The sequence below is a fragment of the Panulirus ornatus genome, chromosome 36, assembly GCF_036320965.1.
Source record: "Panulirus ornatus isolate Po-2019 chromosome 36, ASM3632096v1, whole genome shotgun sequence".
NCBI classification, from domain to species: domain Eukaryota; kingdom Metazoa; phylum Arthropoda; class Malacostraca; order Decapoda; family Palinuridae; genus Panulirus; species Panulirus ornatus.
In genome coordinates, this window is record NC_092259.1 from 5,053,779 (window position 1) to 5,074,589 (window position 20,811).

Sequence of the window (20,811 nt, forward strand, 5' to 3'; positions counted from 1 at the left end):
TCTACAGCAATATTGCAACGGCAGGTTTTGATATACTGGAGCAGGTCTCCTCTCCCATTAAGTAAACATGGATCAACATACGACCCATCCTAAGTCGACAAAGAATTTTCTCTCAAAACGGCGATTCCTGTTCAAGGAAGAACATTAAACTATTTCGTTAATAACCTTGGGGCCTCCATGTTCTTATCTAAGCTTCCCACTGCGAGGTAGAACTCTCGCATTTTAGATCACTCCTTCGAGGCGAAACTTAACCTCGCGTTATACTCCACTAGGAGGTGCTCGCTTCTGCCCATCTGTGTGTGTGTGTGTGAGAGAGAGAGAGAGAGAGAGAGAGAGAGAGAGAGAGAGAGAGAGAGAGAGAGAGAGAGAGAGAGAGGAGAGAGAGTTAAGGGGGGGAACAAAACTCTCTTGAAAAGCGGAGTTACATTTGTTGGACATCAACGACATTTTCAAGATACTCTCGGTTTTTCCCACAATCAGACAACCAAGCAAGTATGCAATCCAAACACCAGCCACAAAAATAACCTGCATTTTATCACCTCGGGGTATTTTTCCCTGGATGCGTACCAGAGAGCAAGGCGGAAAACACGCTGTACTCGGGAGTTATTTTCACTACGAAATGGCGTCTCTTCTCGGCCTACGGATCCATTGTTATATAATGACAAGTTGAAAACACTGCGCCAATGAAAAATGGAAGAAATGTTATACTAAACGACATTACTTCCTAAAATACTCGGGGGAGGAACTATTCCCTCTGAGGAAGAAAGTGGTACTTGTCGACAATCAGAGAAAACGGATGTTTATTCATGGTATACTAGTTTGTTCTGCTACTCTCCCAACGTTCGTCGAATGATTCATTCCCCACGACCTGCCGATGACAAAATATTACATATTATAGTACTTTACGGGCGCTACTGTAGACTGAGTCATTACGGCAACCAGATGGTATGCTGGGAACACACCAAAATGATGGAAAACGACGTGCGAGTAGGATTAGCACACAAGATTCCATTTTCAAAGGCAATTCGAAAGCTTTTAAGACATGTACGATCAAGATACCAAAGTCAACGTCTGAAATGTGACGTAATTAATCACACTGATGCTATTCATCAGCAAACACTGCTAAAACTAGCGTTCTACAGTCTTGCGAATTCCACGATTTGTACACTGGCGTGACACTTAGGGGACGATACAGGTGCTGAAATGACTTTGGATGTCCCAGGAAGATACAAGGAAGATCTGAAGTGCTATCAAATTCCCCTTGCATTCTCAACCCTATGGCGACATACAGAGCGCAACAGGAATAGCAAAAGCAGTTCTGAAAATATGAAGGAGCTGGTGGTGGTTGCATTAGGTGCTATAGAGGAGTTTCCTCTTTAGAAGGTGTAGGGTTGAGGCGGAGAGGGTCAAGGAGGGGTGGAGAGGGAAGAAATATCACGGTGAACTATGAGGCGATGCAAATTCTAAACTTGCTAAGGCCATGGACTTAAGGAGATCCTGAAAACAAAGGGTGTTTTAGGCAGGGTGGATCATAATATTCCAACCTACTGGGTCTGAGGGTATGGAAGGTACGTACGTAGTCAATGTGTATATACGAACAAACCCTGGGTGCGTGCACCCCTTCCGATTTTGGGGGAACCAAATAGTACAGAAGGAACAACAAGGCATGAAATAACGAGACACCCCGAGTCTTTGGTTAGAGGGAATGGTGGAAGTCCTCCCACACACACACATGCTGGTGGGGAACTTGAAGCCTTCGATGTTTTCCGTTCTTATTTATTTGAAGACACACATCCTACCCGACCTTACCCTGCCCATATACCAGGCCGTCACAACCTCTTCCCCGACCCACACTATCTGTTTTTAATCTCCAATCCCTCACGGTATCGCTCCACAAAATCCTTCCCCCAGATTGGTTCACCTGACCACACTCGTACATCCCTCTCGACTAACCTAGCAGCACCCCCAACCCTCCTCCTCCGATCGCCCCTCGATAGACGAATGACAGTAATGTCATTCCTCGGGGTGAAGCTTCCGTCCTCCGCCTGAGGGGTACAGCAAGTTCGTGTTGCGAGATGGGAGGGATAGTATGTCTCCTCTCATCCCCCTTACCCAGACTCTTCAAATCTATGGTTTAGGCATTCCTGTTCCTCCGAGACCATCTGGGTAAAAGGAGCTTTGAAAACTTCTTCTTCCCTCGACTCGTCTCCAGCAGGAACCATGACGAACAGGATACTTAAAAGGGAGGGATGGATCCTGCATTTAATGAATCACAGACCACCTCTCCTCTCCTCTCTTCTTCCACTGATGGGGGAGTCCTTATGGTCTTTATGATCAAACTTAACTCCTGACACCTTCTAGGTTTGTTACGATACCTACATTTTCCCGTTCAGACGATACCAAAAGGCGCCTCTCCCGAACACGAGGAAACTTTTTATTCTTTTCTGCTTCAACTTCGATGTCTCTAACATTCTCTCGGCCCCTGAGGCACCTCCTAATGACCCTATGCCACTATAATCTCTGCGAACAGTGCAAAAGAAGCTTCTTCCTTGGTCGCTTTAAGGGGTGAGGGGCACCAATGGCCTAGTGAACAAAGAGCAGCTCTCTCTCTCTCTCTCTCTCTCTCTCTCTCTCTCTCTCTCTCTCTCTACGACTGAACTGGTGTTACCAACAACGCCAGGTAAGTATGGAACTACTTAAGGCACGAGGGATTAGCCTCAGGTATACCTAAACAGGTAGGTATTACCTGTGGGATGGAAACTGCCCTCCGACCCACCCACCCCAATACCGCCCCTGGAAAGGACCCACCGAATACCAAAGCCAGGAGGACGAGTCCCAGGTACCAACCCAAAGTTTAAGCCTTGTATCCCCTACGGATTTGGAGATGCCCCTTGCGGAGTGGAAATGGCCACCTAGTACCAACACCAGGTGACCAGGGCGTCACCTGTACACAAGTTTTAATGCTTAATTCTCGAGGCAACTTACCGATGACCTGTACGCAGCCTCCGCAGCGGCTGGCCTGTAAACATGGTCCTTGAGGACGGCGCTCGTGACCTCCACCGAAATGTGCACGGGCGTGGTCGCGGGAGGCTTGGCAATAGGCGCCGGGATCTTCTTGCTGGACGCGGGGCCCCTCGGGGCTGCCTCGGCTTTCGGCGTCACTTCGTCGTCCTCAGATTCTGGCGCTTCCTCAGCTACGTCATTCGGGGTGGCAGCTTCATCCTCCGCCTCAGCTGTGGCAGGCTCACCTTCAGCCACTGCTTCCTCAGCTTCAGCTTTCGGGGCTTCTTCCTCAGCTTCGGCTTTTGGAGCTTCTTCCTCCTCAGCTTCGGCTTTTGGGGCTGCTTCTTCCTCAGCTTGAGCTTTTGGGGCTTCTTCCTCAGCTTTTGGGGCTTCTTCTTCAGCCTTTGGGGCTTCTTCCTCAGCCTTCGGGGCTTCTCCCTCGGCCTTTGGAGCCGCTTCTTCGGCCTTTGGAGCTTCTTCTTCGGCCTTTGGAACTTCTTCTTCGGCCTTTGGAGCTGCTTCTTCGGCCTTTGGAGCTGCTTCTTCGGCCTTTGGAGCTTCTTCCTCAGCCTTCAGGGCTTCTACCTCAGCTTTTGGGGCTTCTACCTCAGCTTTAGCTTTCGCAGCTTCAACCTTGGCTTCAGCTTTCGCGGGTTCAGCCTTTGCCTTAGCTCTTGGCGAACCTACTTTGGCTTTTGGCTTGGGCGATTCCAGTTTCCCTTCAGCTTTCGGCACTTCCGCCTTGACCTTAGCCCTTGGCGAATCTACCTTACCCTTAGCTCTCGGCGAGTCTACCTTAGGTTCAGCTTGTGCTTTCACCTTTGCCTTCCCTTCCTGGGAGGCCTTAGCGTGGCCCCTGCTGGCCCGGGCCCCAGAGGTAGGCTCACCGTTACCAACGGACGCATCCGCCTGCTTCTTGGAATGCGACTTCTCCTTGGGCCTGGGAACGGCCGCAGCGTCGTCATCAGGGAAGAAGTGCTTGCAGTGGAGGATGCCCTTCGGTGTCTTGGGAGTCCTAGGGGTCTTGGCCGACCTCGGACCTGACCCCGAGCGATGCACGGACCAAAATGTGCAGTAGGGGCAGGAAGCAGGGCTGGACTGCTGGTACTTGACGCCCACCATCGTTAATCAAGGTTTTTCCAACAACACTTAAAAGAGGCGGTAAAAAGATAGGCCTTCCTTCCTTCCTTCGCGCGGCCGGAAAAGCAACTGGTTCTTCGTAGGTCTCCAAAAGGCCTTGAGGAACGCCGAGGACGGGAATGGGTTTTCGTGTGTGCGCGCGCGCGTACGTGTGTGTGCGTGGGGTTAGTGACGCGTAGTTAATAATGTACGGGCACAATAAAAAAGGGAGGGCGCGAGGCGAGGGCTTCGACACCTGGGGGGAAATGGGACGGACCACCACCACCACCTCCTCCTCACACGGGACACGAACCTCTAAAATGAAATAAATTATAGCGTCGGTTTAAGAAGGGCGACGTCAACGGCATTAGTCTCGCTGCCTGACCCCAACCGGTTTCCAGAGTGACGTAAGAACGCCGTCTGCCGTCAAGTTGGGAACCTGACACCCACTCCCGCCCTCCAACTAACACCTCCAACACCAAGCCACAAAGCCGCTCCCGTCCAAAAAGACAGATTCGGAAATAACCCCAGACTACGACTCGTCCTACGTCGCTGACCACACCCCCCCTAACTCTCGTATCAGTACCGAACTCCACCAATTATCAAGACACAATGCACCCGCAGGTCTAGCCGGGCGCAGTCCTCCGTGACGGGCGCCGGAAGGGGGTAAACCTCTGCCCCTCCGGAAGTAAGGTGAGAACACGCCAACCCACCAGCCTGTACACCCTCCACTTCCTCCTCCCTTAACCCTCAAATCCACCCATGCTCCTAAACCATCAAGTATACAGTCATACACACACAATATATATATATATATATATATATATATATATATATATATATATATATATATATATATATCAAACTTCACAGCTTTCCGCGCAGCGAGGTACAGCGTCGGGGAACAGACGTAGAATGAATGACCTCATTCCCACACATCCTGGCTCTAGCTGTCATGTATAATACATCGGAATAGGAGGCTCCTATCCACAGCCTAGACCCACAGACCTTTACGTGTTTTCTCCTGACCATTTCATAGTCCCTGGATCAGCCCACTGACAGCGCGTCGGCCTCCGTGGACCACGTCGCTCCAAATCGTTCTATCCCGAGCTCGTCTCGCACCCTACCGCATTTTCAGGTCCCCTGAATGCTTAAAATATCTTTAACTCCATCCTTCCATCGGTTTCCCCCTCCCCCCCTCCATTATCCACTTCACTTCATATATGTATACCTACCACACAGACAACCCCTCCTCATTCATCCTCACATTATATCCAAACTATTCCTTTACATCCTCTTTAAAACCTCAAAACATCATATATCACTACTACTATACTCGTGTGTGTGTGTGTGTATATATATATATATATATATATATATATATATATATATATATATATATATATATATATATATATTTCATACGTTCGCCATTTCCCGTGTTAGCGGGGGAAAGTAAAGAACACAGGAATGAGCCTGAGAGAATATCCTCACTTGGCCCCCTTCTCTGTCCCTTCTTTTGTAAAAAATTAAAAACGAGAGGGGAGGATTTCCAGCCCCCTGACACCCTCCCCTTTTTAGTCGCCTTCTACGACGCGCAGGGAATACGTGGGAAAGCATTCTTCCTCCTCTATCCCACGGAAGTCGTACTCTGCCTCCTTGGGGTTATACCATGACTGAAAAGTCACCTTACCTAAGATCAGAATCACCAAAGGTGGAAAAGGAGCAGCGTTTCGTCGAGAACCTTCTCGCTGCATGGAAGTCGCATTTCCCAACTCCAAAGCAGAGCGCAGCCTCGAAGGCTACATGAGCACCATAATACGGGGTCCTGAGATCTTAAAATAATAATAATCATATGATGTTTAAAATAATAATTATAAGAGCCCTAAAGAAAATGGAAAAAAAACCTCTTCATTGGTTTAAGTCTGCTTTGGCTTACGGTGAACTGTACAGTGCACCATATGAATCCCACCCACTCAATACGTGACTGTGAAGTGGACATTTCAAATACAATGCTATAGACAGTGTGTGTGTGTTTGTCAAAACCGTCCGTCCGTGTGTGTGTGTGTGTGTGTGTGTGTGTGTGTGTGTGTGCCGATGGCTTCTATGGCTTTTCTCTACCCTCTAACAATTGCAAGAATCCCCCTACATTTAAAGAAAAACAACGAAGCAGACCTCAATATTGGGTGCTGTATCCCTCACACTCACTTTCAAAACTCAAGTCTACGTGACCCTGAAAAAAATAATCAATTTAGAAATTCCTTTTCTTCAATTGTGTCAGCCAATTTGTCAGACCGATAGACTACAACATATTAATAAATCAGGGTTAGGATACAGGTATGTACTACTTTGGCGCTCTGGCAACCACAGGGAGATGTTAATTCAACAATAAGACTATGGGTAATACAGAGTGCTGTGGACATTATGATGGAGATGTAAATTATACAATGACTACGGGAAACTTACTAGTGCCTTAGGGCCACAACAGGAGATGTTAATTACACAAAGCCCAATAGCTACTGCTGGTGCTATATGACCCACCCCCGGCCATACAGAGATAATACGAAATCAATGGCTTTTGTGGGGGGGTGAAGGGGCGCGGGGGGCCATTTAACTATACGAAGACTACCAGTTAAAACACCCCCCCTGGCGTTCTGGGCTGGGGGGTATATGTGTGTGTGGAGATATTATTCATACACTAAGCTACGGTGTATCATTAATGGGTGCTTTCAAGGCTCATCTGGTGATATCGATGCTACGATCAAGGTGGGTAAAAAGGGCGCGCGTGTGGCCTGAGAGTAATGGATTACTACATTAAGAAACCCCGGAGTCACCCCCCCAGAGAGACATTTATCTAAGAAACCTCGGAGTCAACCCCCAGAGAGACATTTATGTAAGAAACCTTGGAGTCAACCCCAGAGACATTCATGAATCTCCCCCTTCCATCCCCCCAGAGAGAGCAACATCTGACACGATGCATATTAACTACCCAAACCCCCGTCCTCACCATAATTATCTAGGCTTGCCAGTGAGAGAGAGAGAGAGAGAGAGAGAGAGAGAGAGAGAGAGAGAGAGAGAGAGAGAGAGAGAGAGTTGAGGAGTGCTTTCAACCACCCCCGATGACTAACACGATTCCCTCCTCCTCCTCCTCCTCTCCATCTCTCCCACCCAGATGCAAGCAGCGCAGCGCCCTCCTGAGAGCGGTGGGGTTTTTTTCCACCCCCTCTGTGCAGCCAACATCGTTGGCTGATACGCCACGCCTTCCCAGACACACACACACACCTCCCTCACTCCCTCCTTCAGGTTAATAATGATAACCTCTCTCACTCCCTCCTTCTGGTTAATAATGATAACCTCCCTCCTTCAGGTTAATAATGATAACCTCTCTCCACTCCCTCCTTCAGGTTAATAATGATAACCTCCCTCCACTCCCTCCTTCAGGTTAATAATGATAACCTCTCCCCCACTCCCTCCTTCAGGTTAATAATGATAACCTCCCTCCACTCCCTCCTTCAGGTTAATAATAACCTCCCTCCACTCCCTCCTTCAGGTTAATAATGATAACCTCCCTCCACTCCCTCCTTCAGGTTAATAATAACCTCCCTCCACTCCCTCCTTCAGGTTAATAATGATAACCTCCCTCCACTCCCTCCTTCAGGTTAATAATGATAACTTCTCTACCTCCCATGGCATTCCTATGTCTCCAGCCCCTCTGTAACCGAACGGTCTTCGACAATCATTTTCTTTTCAATATCTGAAGATGACTTGCTTACGTTAGACTGAGATAAAACGACTAATTATGAGAGGGAAGGGAGTGTGATTAATGGGCAAAACTTCCCTCTACACTAGTTTAAGGCATTAGAATAAACTACGGTCAAAAAAGATACTCCAATACACTACATCAACAAAACTAGTTTAAGTTACGGTAATCAACTACGGCCATTAAACTGGTTTAAGACCAATACATTACAGTCGTAAAACACCAATAAACACTGGTTTTTAAGACACTGCAATAAACTACAATCATAAAACTCGTTTAAGACAATGCAATAACATACAACAATTAAACACGTTTTAGATAATGCAATACACTATAATAATTAAACTATGGTTAAAGACATTGCAATAAACCACTATCATAAAACATGTTAAAAATATTGCAATAAAATGCAACCATACAATGCCGTTTCAAGACCAATAAACTACAATCATAAAAAACGTTTAAGACATTGAAATAAACCAGTCATGAAAAACGTTTGAGACACTGCAATAAACCAGTCATAAAAAAATGTTTGAGACATTGCAATAAACTAGTCATAAAAAATTCAAGACATTGCAAAAAGTACTCATAAAAAACGTTTGACATTGCAATAAACTAGTCATAAAAAAACGTTTGAAACATTGCAATAAACTACAGTCAAAAAATTCAAGACTGCCAAAACTACTCATAAAAAACGTTTGACATTGCAATAAACTACAGTCATAAAAAAAAGTTTGACATTGCAATAAACTACAGTCATAAAAAAAACGTTTGACATTGCAATAAACTACATTCATTAAAAAAACGTTTGAGACACCAATAAACTACAGTAATAAAAAACGTTTGAAACATTGCAACAAACTACAACATTAAAAAACGTTTGACATTGCAATAAACTACAACATTAAAAAACGTTTGACATTGCAATAAACTACAACATTAAAAAACGTTTGACATTGCAATAAACCACAGTCATCAAAAAACACGTTTGAAACATTGCAATAAACTACAATCATTAAAAAAAAAACGTTGAAGACATTGCAATAAACTACATATCATTGAGCACTGGTTTAAGAAACTGCAATAAAACAATAATAAAACAAGTTCTTAAGATTGTAATGAAAACCCAAATCATAAAACACTGGTTTTAAAACACTGCAATAATCTACGATTGCGCAACATGTTTGAGATAAATGAAATAAATAATAATAAAACACTGGCTTAAAACACTACATTAAACTACAATTGTAAAACACGTTAAGGCATTACAGTAAACTAAAACCACTAAAAACTGGCGTTAAGATCAATAAACTACAATGTTAAAACACACTAAAATGTGCAACAAACTTCAATTATTTCATTTAATACGGGTTTAAGAACACAGCAATACACTACAAGCATAAAACACGGTTTAATATATTGCTATAAACTTCAGCCATCACTATTATCAATACTACAACCACAGTTATCACTGTTACAGACTACAACCTCAAAACACCATAGAACACTAGTTTAAATGAACTACGGTCATTGGAGAAACTCGTCTAAGAGACACTACTGTACAATCACAAATAAAATATAATATAAAGATAAAACATGATGAAAATCACATTAAAACTGAGATCAGTTTATTAATGAATACTTTTTTACTGCACATAGACTATGAGTTTAGTCTAATATCCGCTAACTTGAAGTTGTAACGAGGCCTGAAATCATGTCCCCCATTCGTCTTTCTTTCCTTTAATAAAAATGTCATTATGTCCACCTATTTTCTCTGCACTACACGGCGTTATTTCACACCTGTTTGAAAAAAAAGCTACAGGTCTGGAATTGATCGATACTGCTGCTGTCCTTCATGGCTTTCCCATGTCTTTCCACACTTTCCCTGGAGTCATTCACCCCTTAATACACCTTTACTTTTAAAACACTTCCCACGCCTTGAATTACACCCTCCTTTCTCCCTCTCTCTCCTTCGTCTTACATAAACTCCTAAATGATTTCCGCACTTTGAGAGAATTTCCTCATTGAGTTATACGGTGTTGTGATCCTTGTCCCAACGTCAAAAGTGCCCTTATGAACTTTTTAATTACATCAATCCTTCCCGTTTCTCCCCCTGGGTGTAAATTTCTCGACACACTCAACCCTTCCCCACTGGATGACATGCGTCCCCCTAACAATATATGAAGAACACGGGTTGTGGCTCTGGGTGACGTGTCCCTAGAAGTTAGAGAGACAAGGGATGGGGGGCGGCGCCTCAGTTCACCCATCACTTTGCTCTCGGATCGATCAGTTAGGGAAAGGGAAGGGCAAAAATGTCTTTCCTTAAGTATTCCCCCGCACGCCGTGCAACACGAATACAGGCCGCTAGGAGCGATGGTGTGGCTCCAGCCAATGGTGCCAGACAATCAAGTGTGATGTATGGGGGATTAAAGGGGAGTTGCTGGACTGGACTGGTTAGGGGAAGGGGGTGTGGGTGTTAAGGGAGGGGATGGGGGAGAGGACGAAGAGGAGGAGGAGGAGGAGGAGGGGAGGTTGCATGACTAAGACCCCGGCGCCGGCCAACATGTTGCACCCACCCGTCGCAGTGGGGTGGTGAGGGAGGGAGAGAACCACGCCCCTCCCCCCATGGCAACATGGGCTCTCCCTGGTGTTGGGTGACCCGACCAGTCTCGCTCCCATGGCCGCCACCTGCTCCCACCCACCCACAGCTCACACATTACCTAACATGCAAGTGACGCGTAATTATACACGTAATCTCTTATCAATACACGAAAATATATACAATTCAATGGATCATCACATCACGATATCCCGATTACTCAATTTATTTCCTGAATATTAATCAACCCTGCCCACTCAGGGTTGTAGGATCGTACAAATTAATGTTACCATTCCCAAGTGCACTTTCGTGTAACAATCACATCTTCAGGGGGAGATAAAGAAAGAAATACAACAGTCAGCTAATATAAAAGGAAGAGACGTAGCTAGGACGCCATTTGGTATATATATACATATCCACCTCAACTACGACGTACAAACTACCACCAGTCTTATCAACACCAAAGCAGGAGTGACCCTAAAATGACATGACACACCACAGACAGTATCCTCCCCCCCCGCCTTAACCCCCACCTCCCCCTGAGAAACCTCACTCTACCAGGCTGCCTCCAGCAGCGCCATCAGGAAAATACTGCCTTGTCCTCGTCCGTCTTGGGCGTCAACGTCGTCTGGATCCCCTCGGCGAGTTAGGGCTGTAGTTTTCCATACTATGTCTTCTTAGCTATGCCTACGGCAGGCTTAAACAGTCAACTGTTGCAAGTGTCTATGCATCGGAGACCACCATTACCCCCAGCAGCTGCTGGTGGTGGTGACCTAAGGCAACGCGTATTAATCGTGTCCTCTCCCTGTTCTTGGTCAAGACCCTCCCTCCCTCCCTCCCCAAGAAACGCATCCAAAAATCGACCGCAATCAACGCAAACTGAAGGCGATTTAGTAGAAAACCCTTAGTCTAAACACTAAAGCTACGCATCATCACAAGTATTCTTCTAAGTTCCTGTCTAGTTACGGGCTGGGTGATAAAACGCTTTATTATCAATACAATGAGCAAGTTTCCTTCATCCTCCAGTTTCTTTCAATCATGAATACTCCCTATGTGTCTGTTCTTATATATAAGACGCAATATCCTACCCGCCGACGGCGCTGGTCATGAGAAGAACGCAAGAGTAACAGGTTTGAATACGTAAGAGCACGGGGAACTAGCGCGCGGCGGCCGGGGCGTCAGGAGTGGCAAACGCCAGAACCGTAACCAAAACTAAGGATCGGGTGTCCATCCCTCCCTCCCAAGGACTACGTCACAGGCCGCTCCGCCCACGCACTTCAGATTCGCGCCTCACAACACCCTTCCCCCTCACCTCCCGCCTCCACCTCTCGCACATTCGCACGATCGTCCGATCTCAAACCAGCTGAAGGTAACGGTAATATAGCACCACAGGTTATGCGTAAACATGGTATCGAGGCGAGCAAATGCGTGTCGAGTAGACAGCAAACAGTTCCAGCGAACGAGTTTCTTAGGGGCAGCAGACATACACACTGGGATGAAATAGGATATAAAAGGCCAACATTACAACTACAAGCTGGTACATGGAAACACGACGCCACCAAGACAATAGCGGCAAAAATCCCTACTACTTCTAGGGGTAGAATGGCTGATGCTTATATACTTTTCAAAGTAAAACGAGAATGGCTGATACTTAAATACTTTTAAAAGTAAAACGAGAATGGCTGATACTTAAATACTTTTAAAAGTAAAACGAGAATGGCTGATGCTTAAATACTTTTCAAAGTAAAACGAGAATGGCTAACGCTTAAGTAATTTTTAAGTAAAACTTTAAAGCAATTTTGTTTCTGGTTGAAAGTCTTCTTGGGTTACCTAGAAATATACTTTAATGTCACTCGATTTGCTTCAGCATGCGTCTTTCCTCTTTCCAAGACACTCCATACCACATTTTCTTTTATATTTTTTCTTTCTCCTCTGATAAAACAAAGTCTTTCTTTTAATTCAGTTTACTCCACTACCGCCATGATCAACCACAATCTCCATAGTTCCTGCTCTTCACCTCACGTTCTCTCCCTCCGCCAGGTAATTCAGGCACGTTTTCTATGACGCCTTGTTTTCTTTCTCCACCGTAATGAAGCAGCATTAACTCTAATATACCCCGTTTTCTACTAAGAATCTCTCGACCAGGAAGACCATTATAAATAGTGCCGACCCAGTTGGCTCCGGGCCCCGACCTGCACGAAATAGCAGATGTTGTAACGCAGTCTTGAGGCTTTAAGAAGAGAGAGGCGCTAAATGAGATTCCGATACACTTCCAAAGGTAGTACGTCGGCTTCCAACAATACACGCGAGTCATTTGCACCGGCATCCGCGGGATACGTAGAACAACGATGACATCAACTGTGCACTAATCTTAGGACGCCGAGACGAAGGGATAAGAGATGCCTACTTGTTTTTCTTCCTTTCATCCAAACTAAAAGACATAGAAAGGAGTTTCTAAATGGATCGGTTTGTTTCATACGGTAAATGAAGTTTATAAACAGGATAGAAATATGGCTCTTAAGAAACATACTCTAACAACGTAAGTACAGGGGGCCCGCTCCACCACTTCTTTTTTTGTAAAAAAGCCTTTTTTTAATCCTTCAAACGAATGGTATGGCCCCTCGAGCACGACAGTAGGATCTGCTTGCATGGCAATATAGGACCCTTAAGCACGAGAGTATAGGACCCATAAACAAGAGGACATGATCCTAAAATACGATAGCATTAGAACACCCCACCCCATCCCCTCATCATCCCCCTTAGAAGGATGTGGTCTCTGCCTGCCCTGACCCTTCCAAGGTCATGTCATCATCACACTCCCTCCAGCTGTTTCTCATCGGGGTGAACAGCCTTCAGAGGAACGCTCCTCAACGAGCGAGGTTGAGCGAGGTTCAGGTATACGTACACCAACACCAAGTGACATGCCAGTCGCCTTCAGACCCAGATGGAGGAAAACAAAGGCATCCATCCATCCCCTCCTACCTGGTACAACTCTCTCTCTCTCTCTCTCTCTCTCTCTCTCTCTCTCTCTCTCTCTCTCTCTCTCTCTCTCTCTCTCTCTCTCTCCTTAAACGCCAATTTCAAGGGCTTGTCCCTCGAACCCTGGACAATGACCGAGTACCCCTCCCCCCTCACTGATGTCGGCTTCCTACGCCGGACCATTGACTGTGGGGGGAGGGGGGTTAGTAACTCGTACGCGGAAACAACAGATCAATACTCTCTCTCTCTCTCTCTCTCTCTCTCTCTCTCTCTCTCTCTCTCTCTCTCTCTCTCTCTCCCATCGTGGAGGCCACAGGAGTATACAATACTATCGTCTTTCTACGTCCGTAAAGTAGGATGCACGTCTACTTTATATAAGTGTGAATACGGAGCCTTAAAAGCTGCAACTTAATACTTTATGATTATATATATATATATATAAAAGAAGTAACCCATACGCCAGTTTAAATGTAAAAAGTTAGGATTCCGGCGTCCCTAACTTAAGGATAAAACAAGTTCACCTTAATGTCTGAGAAAGTCAAACTTTCCAAGTGTTAAGTTCTGGCGGCTTTGACTTACTTAAAAGATAAAAGTCGTCCAGTTCTTAAGTGTTTAAGAGGAAGCCCGACTCTCGAACAGGATACATAGTCAATGACACACATGAAGGAAAAAAAAATTATTCTCCTTGCAATACAGTTAAGAGCCATGTTGAAATCACTTGAATGCCTTGTTCGACTAACTCTCTAACTACGAGTTTCACAATACTTGTTAAGTTTTCACTGATGGAGAGGGGTGAGGGGGGGTGGAGAAACTATAGGAGGAAAAGGGTGGGTTGAAGGGTGGGGAGGGGTGAGAAATTATAGGAGGGAAAGGGTGGGTTGAAGGATGGGGGGGTGAGAAATTATAGGAGGAAAAGGGTGGGTAGAAGGGTGGGGAGGGGTGAGAAATTATAGGAGGGAAAGGGTGGGTTGAAGGGGGGGGTGTGAGAAATTATAGGAGGGAAAGGGTGGGTTGAAGGGTGGGGGGTGAGAAATTATTTGAGGGGTAGGGTGGGTGGGTGTGATATCAAAAACATGCGACTAACCAGGTTTCAGTGTGTGTGTGTGTGTGTGTGTGTGTGTGTGTGTGTGTGTGTGTGTCCTAACAGCCTGCCTTATCATCCCAGCGACGGAAAAGCTTCTTCAAGACTCAAGATCAAACTGCTGCGGAGGTAAACAAGCCTCCCCAAACCCAGCGAGATGAAGCATGACCCTCCTCCCAAATAAACCCAAGCCTCCAAAACCAACCCAAGCCTCCAAAATAAACCCAAGCCTCCAAAACAAACAATACGCTATACGTGATGAACCATGACCCACCCACCCACCTACCCGCAGCCCCAACCCCCGACTTCAACACCTCCAAAACAAACGGAAGTCAATGGGGGGAAAGTGACCTCCACAAAACACAAACACTCGAAAAAAAAAAAAAATCCATCTGTAAAAGTCACATGCAATAAACCTCTGACATTAGGGGCAAATACGACTTGAATCCACATCGGGAGGTTACAGGAAGTATGAAGGCTACCTACAACTGCCCTCCCATGAATATGTGTGCATGATCCACACATGGAGGGATGTGTGGGGGGTCGGTCGAAGCTTACAACACACCACCACCTTACTAGCGGGGCCATTCAAGTGCAACACAACGAAATAATCCTGTATACAGAATCCCATTAAACTGGAGGAATGTACAGCGAACTACTGAACTTTTATAAGACATAGGATCAGTCGATTCGCTTCGTATTTGTTCATCTAAATGCTACGTACTGTACTGTCACCTCGGCATTTATTTTTTTTCTTTCCATGTATACTTTTTGTGGCGCACAGCCTCACCACGCTAACTGGGCGAGTGAGGGAGCCGGGGAGGGAAAGGGGGTGCAAGTGAGGGAGGCAGGAGGGAGAAAGAGCAAGGTAAGGAAGCAGGAGGGAGAAGGGTTACATGTGAGGGAGGCAGAAGGGAGAATGCCAGGGTTGCAGGAGGGGAGACGGAGCAAAGAAGGAAGAGAGGGACAAGTGATGGAGCTACAAAGAGGGGCAGTGGGTTAAGGGCAAGTGAGGGAGCCAAGAGAGAGAGAGTGATGGAGCTACGAGGGAGGGAGTGTGGAAATTAGGAAGCCAGGAGCGAGAGGGAGATAAGCAAGGAAACCAAGAGGGAGAGACGGGGAAGCCTAGAGGGAGGAGGGTAAGGTGAGGAAGGGAGTGAGGGATGGTAGGGTAGAATGATAAGAGGGAAGAGATGGCGCCAGCCGTGCCCCCTGGTCAACACTGCACGGGGGCAAGCCCTTCGCCCACAGCAAAGTTGGCATCAACCACCACAGCCACGTGGGCCAGTTATCAAGCGTAATTATAGCAGGCGGAGGGCGCGGCAGCGGCACTGCCTCATTATCCCACCCAACCCCGAAGTCATTAGTCCCATACCACCCACCCACCCACACACAATCCTTCAAATCATCAACCAGTTAAAAGTGTGACGTCTCCACCGTCTGTAGCCTCAAACCATCACGGCACACTGGGCCGTGGCTTCCAACGCTCGTAAAAAAGCAGACAGGCCTGAAGGAATGCAGACAGATCTCCATCTTGCAACCATGAGGAGACGAGATGGCGTAAGGGAGGGAGGGAGAGTTAGGGAGGGCTGTGACAGCTTGTGGGCAAGAGAGAGTGCTACACCTGACGCTGGCTGGCTGCCTGCCTGGCAGACACTGGTTGCCAAGAAACCACGACAGACATACGGTGCAATTATTCTCCCCCCCCCCTGACCAGCTACGTAATACCCCCTTCCGCTCTCACATCCTCACGTCTAGACACTTCACGACCAGTCTTCTCATACCAAAATCATCATTTTCTTCCTCCCAGAACGTTAAACAAAGGGCCTGATGATATACAAGAATACCTTATCAGCCACAGGAGGAAAAAGAGGAGTATATACGACGTGGGCAAACAGGCAGATGTGTGTGTGTGTGTGAGAGAGAGGGAGGGTACGTTTCGACGGGTACGGGGAGTACATCGGGAGAGGGAGTGAGGGAGGGTTGATCCAAACCTCTTAAAACAATAAACAACGTTCTCTCCCCCCAGCCACACCACACCAACAAAGGGGGAAAATACGCAGGGGGTTAAATGGGTAAACCGCTACTTCGCGCTACTAAGCAGACGACACCATCCGACTGATATAAAAGACAAGGGGACGAACACAACATTCACAAGAGACCTGATCTACAAAGAACAATTATATAAGAAATAAAGCCGGCAGACCAACGTACGTAGCTCTCTCTCTCTCTCTCTCTCTCTCTCTCTCTCTCTCTCCATAACCAAGTCAGCTCAAGCTTTTAGAAAGGTCCACAGGTGCTTGCTGGTGCCCCTTGGGCTTCTGTTTTCCTTCAGCTTGCATGCAACACTTCCTTCAGCTTGCATGTGTTTATTGCTCCTTTGCATTCTCAGCGTCTCTCGTCATTCAACCCAAATATCCTCAATGCATATCTCTCTCTCTCTCTCTCTCTCTCTCTCTCTCTCTCTCTCTCTCTCTCTCTCTCTCTCTCTGCTTCTCTTTTTTTTCCTTCTCACATATGCTCGGTGCTTCTTTCTTTCTAAGACTCTCTTTCTTTTTCTTTCAAATTATCCGTACTCGTTGTTTCTGTTATCTGAGCGAAGGTTAAAGGAAAACACAAACGTCACACAGCCAGGCTATAAAGCATGCTTAATGTTTCGTTCTGATCTGACGGGTATCGTCCAATTCTGAGGAAGTGATTAACGTAGCATAAAACCCGATGTAAACTACAGCATCAGTTCAGGATATATAAACGGTTTCAACACACATGCAACGGAGGATCGAACCCTGTATTTCACTTGCCTGGACAAGCTATAAATTCAAGAAGTACACGATAGGTTTTATGGTTGTCTTTTGGAGGACGACCGTCGAAACCAGTCTATCGCGACAGTGAGACACTTCGGCATGAAGACCTGGTCTCCGACTTCATCTGATGGGTCAGGTCAAAGGCTAAGGGTCGTACCGTCTTATCAAAGAGTCGTACGATCATCTCGTGGAGTTTCCGGTCTAAGGCAAAGGGCCATACCGTCGTGCTCAAGGGCCTTAACGTCTTCTCTCATGGAGTTGAGTCAAACCGACGAACACACGTCTCCCCTCCCCAATGCACGTCCACACACACACACACACACACACACACACGAACCTCTCCTCACCAGACCAAACCCACAATACACTCCCTGCTCACCTAGCCTCACCGATAGAACATCAGACTTTTCCCCCCAACTACGTTTTACAACGATCTGTATTTCACAACTGGTCGATCCTGTTTTCATTAGATCTGCAATCCCTTTCATATCTCACGGTATTTACGACCTTCGCTAAGGTAGCGTCGAGGGCAGACAGACATATGTACTACAATGGCTTTAGCTACTGGTGTGTGTACTAATCCCTTTCATACCTCACGGCATTTACGACCTTCGCTAAGGTAGCGTTGAGGACAGACAGACATACGCACAATGGCTTTAGCTACTGTGTGTATGTACAACATCGGAGGTTGTGGAAGCAGTTGACCATCGGTTCACACAGTATATCGATTTGTTTCTATCTCGTTTCCAAATCGCTGCCCATTCGCAATCGCTGCAAATTCTCATTTTGTTTTCCTGCCGCAAGAGCGGCCAATTTAATTTGTGCACTCCGCGGTCCATCCCGCGGACGATGGTGCAAAAGATGGATACGCAGTGCACAAAAGGGACCACGGGACTGAGCCTCGATGAATGAGGGCCAACAGTGAATTCATTGTCCAACAATTTACGCAGTGAAATGGCTGCAAAGACCGTACAACAATCACCGCATTATATGACGAGGTATGTGTACCATAAAAGAGCCATTTCTAAAAGGCAAAGTTAGGATACTTTTCCCCAATATCACAGAGAGAGAGAGAGAGAGAGAGAGAGAGAGAGAGAGAGAGAGAGAGAGAGAGAGAGAGAGAGAGAGAGAGAAGGACATTGCTTGGGAGGAAATGTTTACATATACTCAGTGATGCTGGGAAGGGAATCACCTTAAAGAGTTTCCAAACTGCACGACAGTTAGCGAGAGAGAGAGAGAGAGAGAGAGAGAGAGAGAGAGAGAGAGAGAGAGAGAGAGAGAGAGAGAGAGAGAAATATACTGCCAGCAAAAGCTTACATTTGGTCTGCTCTGTATCAAGGAGGAGGAGGAGCGGCAAACTCCCACGAGTATCTCTAGCCTAGCCTAGTGGGGCAACATCATCATTTCGCAGTCTACTTCGCCTCTGATGATGGAACCACATTACGTATGGTTTGTTCTTCCACGATATTACGAAGACGGATCGCATCTGCCTGTGTAGATTTTCGATTCGTCTCAAGAGTCGAAAACTTTTCACAAGGAAAATGTGGATTTTGTCAAGGGCCCGCTAGACAAGTAGTCCTGAGAGTACAGGTTAGGAGATGAGGGTGTTTTGGGCAATGTCATATATCAACGGTGTTTTAAGATGACGTTGAAGGCAAGTGCGCTTGTTGCTCAGTGGGTGCTAATCCCCCACCACCCCATCCCCCCACGGTTATCTCTCCCCCCCCCCCTTCTTGGTTCATCTGTCTTCTCTCTCCGTTCGTTCCTAATCTTATTTTTTCTTCTTTTTGTTTCTAACTTCGTCCTCCCCAGTTTACAACGCCAGCACCGACATAATAAAGACAAGATTAACAACGAAAAATCACAAACATCCACACACACACACACACACACACAGTTTCCATTCACACACACCAATATACATACATACAAACAAACAAGGAATGAGACACACACACACACACACACACACAAGCACAAAGCTATCACTGTTGTCGCCTGCCTGCCTGCTTGCTTGCTTGCCTGTCCTTATATTTAGATCCCTTCGAGCAAGAAACGTCAAAAGATATTGTGTACCAGAGGTAGAACCCTTCCTCTGTTTATGCTCTTACATCTTCCCAGAGTACGAGGTGGCTGGGCCAGGCAGGTACACTGCAAGGCCCCGCCAAGAGATGATATCACCCTCGCCAGTGTTGACAAAGTACGCCTGGCAAGCCGAGGAGGAGAGAGAGCGAGTGCTTTCTGGGTGACAAGACATGCCAGTGGCACCGGTCCCGCGACCTTCCCCTCCCTCGCACATCCCACACACACACACCCATCCCCGCCCGCCAGCCCTCCTCACCACAACCCGAACGGAGTTTTTCCCAACTGCATCGCTACGTACTGCCAGCCCTCACCAACCCACCGTCGCCACCAGGGGGTGCATTATTATCCAACCCCGCTCCCACCGTCACCCACGACTCAATCCCTCCCTCAGAGCCAAACCCCGAGCAGTATAGATAACTCCTGACGGAAAAACCTTCTACTTCCTGGTCCGCCCCACGAGACTACCCCGAGTACACAAGCAGACCCCAGAATACCAGCGAGACGCGCAACTGCTCCACTCGTTGGACGAACCCAAGGCCACTGGAGACGCGTCAAGAGGAACGCCTTTAGCTTTATGTAACTGTACCAAAGCCTCTTCATATCGGGGACCGTGTGTTTCGCTCGCGAGCCGAAACCTCCGTCTCTTGCTGTCGACGGGCACGACCCTCGAGCACAACTGTAGGGTCCTCGAACACCCTTAAGGGGCCGGTGGTCAAGGGCCAGGCCATCTTACACGAGGGTCGTCCCGTCGTGCTCGAAGGATCTAACTGTCATGCTATGGGGTTGGTTACGAGGGGTCATTACCAATCTCCAAAAGGATGACCCTGACTCTTATATATACACAGACGTATCTCAAGGACCCAAGATATGGACCGTGAGCTCACCGATTAACCAAAGATAGCACTACGGTGGGTGCAAAGGTCCAGCAGTGTTTCGTCGTCAGGGATAACCCTAGTGCCACCATGACCCATCTAGATATTCCTCAACTTACATAACCCATCACAGGTTACCTGTCGGCAGGGCATCACACACACACACACACACACACACACACACACACACACACACAAAAGGGGAATATTGTAAACTTACTTCGAACAAATAGTCTGAAAGCCATTTAAACAAAGTATTTCTGTGTTGAACTCCAAGCAGCAATTTCAAGGTCTTTCTAGTGTTGGAAAACCACACCTCGAAAACATAGTTTACCAAAAGAATCTCTTTCATGGCCTTCTAGTCTGAGGTAGTTTACCACATCCCTATCTTCCAATAAGGTCGTTCATCATTGACAACAATACCACGAGAACCACTGTAATTCATTATCATCCCACATTCTGAACAGTCTTCGAGAAGCTGGTTGTGTCCCCCCCACCTACCGACTTCC

General features: G+C 46.7%; 1 protein-coding gene across 4 annotated transcripts in view; it reads right to left on the minus strand.

Annotated features, from left to right (window-relative positions):
- The window catches only part of LOC139760268 (uncharacterized), a 302,578-nt gene that overhangs the window by 40,742 nt on the left and 241,025 nt on the right, over nucleotides 1-20,811 (minus strand). For 3 of the 4 annotated variants that reach the window (XM_071683221.1, XM_071683222.1, XM_071683220.1), the window contains exon 1: nucleotides 2,986-4,264. The exons of the other annotated variant lie outside the window; for it this stretch is intronic. In XM_071683221.1, the coding sequence (XP_071539322.1) occupies nucleotides 2,986-4,125 (1,140 nt within the window). In that variant the 5' untranslated portion in view covers nucleotides 4,126-4,264. Of the gene's footprint in view, nucleotides 1-2,985; nucleotides 4,265-20,811 lie in introns of those variants that run through there. 4 annotated transcript variants of the gene reach the window in all.